The following is a 4,442-nucleotide window of genomic DNA, read 5'->3' on the forward strand; positions in this document are numbered from 1 at the left end:
TTGCTGCTGGGGGTAGCGGGGAGGTCCTGGGGTCTCCTTACCCCCAGTAAAACCCAGCAAGGAGGTGGTGGATAGCAGCACTGTGCCCACACAGCAAGGACACGGCTGTCACCCACGAGGATGCCTTCCACAGCCCCAACAGGCAGGGAGCAGGGAAAGAATTCCTTTCCCTAAGAGATAATATTTTATTTAAGAAAATAAGAGAAATTCCCCCCTGGAGCCCCAGGGTAAGGTGGGGCAGCGCCCACCCCGGGCACAGTGCTGGGACAGGCCCTCACAGTGAAGGGACACGGCACAGGCAGAGGGTGCCAAAACGTTGCCCCCCACCCCCGAGCAGCAGCGAGGTCTGTCCCCACACATGGTCCGGGCCCGGGGTCTGGCAGGGGACAGGGACACCCCGAGGGGGAGGAGAGATCCAGAGGCAGGGAGAGGGTCTGATGTGTCCCCAATGCCACACAGAGCCGGCAAGGGGACACTGTGCGTGACTGATGGTGAAGAGGGGCAGATCCCTGGGTGGAGCAGGGCTGGGGGGGGCCCAGGCTGGCACCCAGAGATGCCCCTGGGGGTTTGGTCCTTGCCAGAGCCCCATCTCCCATCTCCCACCCTGCCGAGGCTCCTGGGACACCCCGTCCTTGCCAAAGCATCCGTGAATCCAGCAGCAGCATCTCTCCAGCCTCAAGGGATGAGCACGGGGGACTCCTCATCCTCCCCCCCCGTGTCACAGCAGCAGGCACAGATGTCCCCCAGCGTGGCTGGGGCTGGAGACGGGGGCCGGGCCGGCCATGCCTCCGCGCACAGGCAGTGGGGATGCAGAGCGCAGCACCAAGGCACTTGGGCTTTGCATGGCCGAGTGCAGTTCGCTGCTCCCGGGGTCCCTTGTCAGGAGCTGGGGTGTCACTGTCCCCATCCAGCCCTGCCCCAGCCCTGGCTCACAACCCACGTAGCCGCTGCTCCTGGTTCAGCTTCTGGAAAAAGGTTTTGCCAAATTCATAGGTGCTGATCATGATGGCGCAGGCGGGTGCCACCTTGATGACGCGGGGCAGGAAGCCTGCAAGGACAACCCCATTAGTCTCTCAGTGACACCAGGGCACCAGCAAACCCCAGTCTGGGGATGGGGGCAATGTCCCTACCTGCAAAGAGCCCCCGGGTGCCAGACTCGGCATGGATGCGCTGCATGAGCAGCCAGGTGGAGGAAGGCTTGGAGGCTGTGACTGCGGGGAGAGGGGAGCGGGTGACGGTCTGGGGATGCCCACGTACCACCGGGAAGGGTCCCGGTTGCCCCCCCAGGCACCCGCCTGCAGCCCAGCCCCTCACCTGGGTGCACCTCGCTGTCTCCCAGCTCGATCTGCCGCTGGGTCTTCACCACGTCGAAAGGCAGCGTCAGCACCGCAGCCACCTGCGGGGGCAGCGGCCGGGCGGTGAGCTGGGACCTCGCCGTCCCTGCCCAGTGCCGTTCCTGCCCAGTGCCATCCCTGCTGTCACCTCCCAGTGCTGTCCCAGCCCCATCCCTTCTCCCCGGGGGGGGCATTCCCCTCTGCTCCCCTCCTCCCAGTGCAGGTGCAGACCCCAGGGTCCCAAACTCACCGTCCCAGAGATGGCCCCGGATGCAAAACTGATCATGAAGGTGGCCTCGTCCAGCCGGGCCTGCCCACAGAGCCACTCCTTCACCAGCTCGTAGTTAAACCAGTAGAGAGCTGGGAGAAGAAACACCGGTGCTATGAGGCAGCCCAGACCCCACACACAGGGCTGCCCTGGCCTGTGTCTGTCCCCCACCATCTCCCAGCACCACTGCTCAGCCCGTCCCGTCGCAGCTGTACCTGAGAAGGGGACGTCCCGCAGCACGGTGGGTCCCCAGCCCCTCCAGAGGGACAGCCAGCCGTCCTGAGCCACCGCCGACTGGATGCAGACGCCCAGTTCCCTGTAGCTGAGCTGCCGTGACTGCATCTTGGTGCGGATGAGCTCCAAGGGGCTGATGACCGTTACGGCGCCCACTGCAATGGCGGGGGAACATTGGGCATCAGTCCTGTCCCCTCTGGTAGCCAGCCCGGAGCCAAGCAGAGCACCGTGACAGCAGAGCCAGGTGCCAAACGTGGGCACCGACAGGCAAGAGACCCGCTGTGCTCTCCTGAGAGGATGCAGGGGGAGTGCAGGGGGACCCCAGGGAGGAAGGAGGGGTACTCACGCCTGGCGAGGGCCCCAGCCAGCAAGGGGATGTGGTGTCCCCGGCTCCCCGTCCGAGCGTGCAAGCAGTCCCGGAGCTGGTCGTAGGTGGTGAAATAAATGACAGTGGCTGGCACAGCCATGACCCTGCCGAGGAGGAGGGGTGTGAGGGGGACGTGTGCCCTCCCTGGGAGCTGGCAGGAGGCTTGGGGTGGGTACCCATGCGCCCAGACAGGCTTTAGCACCCAGACTCCTCCCCAGGGCAGGGTCCAAACTCACAGGGTGGGGGGCAAGCCGCTCCACAAAGACCTGATGCCCTCATAGCGTGTGATCTTCACGAAGGCATCCTGAGGAGAGAGGAGAGCACCGGGGAGAGGGGTTAGAGATGGGAGACAGGCAAGCACCCCCCCAGTAAACACCCCAAACCCCCACTGGGGCAGGGAGGCCCCTGCCCACCCTGCCTGTGTCCGCAACTCCTACCAGTGTGCCGGTGAAGTGGGTGGGGGACTTGTACCAGGCAGTGCAGCCGTTGCCATTCTGGCAGACGTACAGGTGGTCCATGAGCCCGTTGCAGTAGAGGAAACACTTCCCTGGGGTGAAAGACAACAGCATTGCTGTTAGACTGGAGACCCTTCTCCTCTGCCCTGTGCCCAGCTCATTTGATCCCCAAAACCATCATCTCTTCCAGGAAAAACCTGAACCCTCAGTGCCAGGGCCTGGTGTGGATCACCCCCAGACCAGGGCCAGGAGAGGGATAACACTCCAGGCAGGGTCTGACCACAGCCAGACCCACAGGTGGGGGGCACCCAGTCCCCCCACAGGGACAGGGACACAGCAGGAGAGGTTTATGCCTCGCTTGGTGCCAGCTCCGCTGCCCTGGCACAGTGGGTACGCCATTGCAGGGAGCCAGCACAGCCCTGCCACCGTGCTTTCAAGCCAGGCCCAGGGACGCTGGGCAGCGGGGAGCAAGCAGGGCAGCGGAGATCCACGGGAATTTTAAGTAGCAACAGCACAGAGCGACAAGACAGGGCAAGGACTGGGGACCACAGCCAGCCAGGCCTGTTACACAACAGACCCCCGGCAGACCCCTCTGCCCCGGGCAAGGACCCAGCGGGAATGTTGCAGGGCCAACCCCAAAGCAGGGCTGCAGGGCCAGGGATGATGACAGCCCCCACACCAGAGAGGGGTGTCCTCAGCCAGAGGAGCCCGAGCCACCACCAGCAGAGAAGCCAATTGAGGTCAAGGCTCGGGGAAGCGAAGCTGCTGGCGGCAGGAGCTGCCCAGAGCCCGCGGACGTACTCACATGTGGCTGGCTGAGCGCCCCAGGGCACAGACCGTGCTGGCAACACTGAAACACACAACGGGGACGTGCTGAGCGATGACACAGGGGATGTGCCACCTCCCCCGTGGCTGGGGCACACACATGTGCCACAGCTCCGAGCTGGGCAGTGGGAAAGCTCTGCGGGTGAAGGGGCTGGATGCCCCCCAAGTCACTTCCCAAGCAGTCCCTATTGTCACCAAACCAGTCCCCTGGGACCAGCCCCAGCCTGCTGTCCCCGCAGGAAAGGGGAGCAGGCAGGGAGGGGCAGAGCCCACAGGGTCTCTCCTGCCCCATGGGAGCTGTGGGGAGCAGCAGAGACAAGCACAAAGGCAGTGAGGGAAAGAGCAAGCGACTGGAGTGAACCAAGCCCTTCCACTCCGCTCCCCGGCAAGCAGGGGGGCTGCCGGGCACAGCGCTGACCCCACTCAGCGTCAGCACGGGGCTGCGGAGGGGGAAGGACGGAGCCAAGCATCAGCCCAGCTCCCCCAGCAGGGCCCCCCGAGCCCGCCAGGACGAGGGGCCCATGGTAACCTGCCACCTCGCGACGGCCCCACGCTCAGGAGCAGAGAAATCCCCGTCACCAGCTCTGCCAACGGAGACATCCACGTGGGCTGCTCACTGGCTGATTTGGAGCAGGGTGGGGGGGCTGGCTGGAGACCCCTGCCCTGCCCTGGGTGGGGTTACCTTTGGAGAAGGGGGTCCTCTGGGCCTGCAGACGGATCTTCACCACGTCCAGCGGTGTCACTGAAACGACACCATCCTTTAGCCACGCCGCAGCGCGCCAGACCCCCCGCGCCCACCCGCACCCCACAGTCCTCACCGAAGAGGGAGGTGAGGATGGCCCCTGTCCCCGAGGCCAGCATCTGCTGCAGCGGTGTGATGTCCCTGCTGGGGCTCGGCGACGTCTTCTCGGCCATGGCGCTGGCTCCCTGCAACACACAGCATTGGGGGGGGGGGGGAA

At 65.0% G+C, this 4,442-nt stretch overlaps 1 protein-coding gene across 2 annotated transcripts; it reads right to left on the reverse strand.

Annotated features, from left to right (window-relative positions):
* Positions 1-171: 171 nt before the first annotated feature.
* On the reverse strand, positions 172-4,435 carry LOC113489258 (solute carrier family 25 member 39-like). Of its 2 annotated transcripts, XM_026864870.1 has the most exons (11): positions 4,302-4,435; positions 4,166-4,225; positions 3,464-3,508; positions 2,641-2,750; positions 2,440-2,507; positions 2,183-2,307; positions 1,818-1,991; positions 1,585-1,694; positions 1,315-1,396; positions 1,131-1,211; positions 172-1,048 (listed from the first exon to the last, which is right to left on the reverse strand). In XM_026864870.1, the coding sequence occupies exons 1-11, from the start codon at positions 4,396-4,398 to the stop codon at positions 930-932; spliced, it is 1,071 nt and encodes a 356-aa protein (XP_026720671.1). In that variant the 5' UTR covers positions 4,399-4,435; the 3' UTR covers positions 172-929. The 2 variants fall into 2 exon arrangements, with proteins under 2 accessions (XP_026720671.1, XP_026720672.1); XM_026864871.1 differs by lacking the exon at positions 3,464-3,508.
* Between the last annotated feature and the right edge of the window lie 7 nt (positions 4,436-4,442).

The sequence above is a fragment of the Athene cunicularia genome, assembly GCF_003259725.1.
Source record: "Athene cunicularia isolate RWA chromosome 27 unlocalized genomic scaffold, athCun1 chr27_part1, whole genome shotgun sequence".
In the NCBI taxonomy this organism is placed as follows: Eukaryota; Metazoa; Chordata; class Aves; order Strigiformes; family Strigidae; genus Athene; species Athene cunicularia.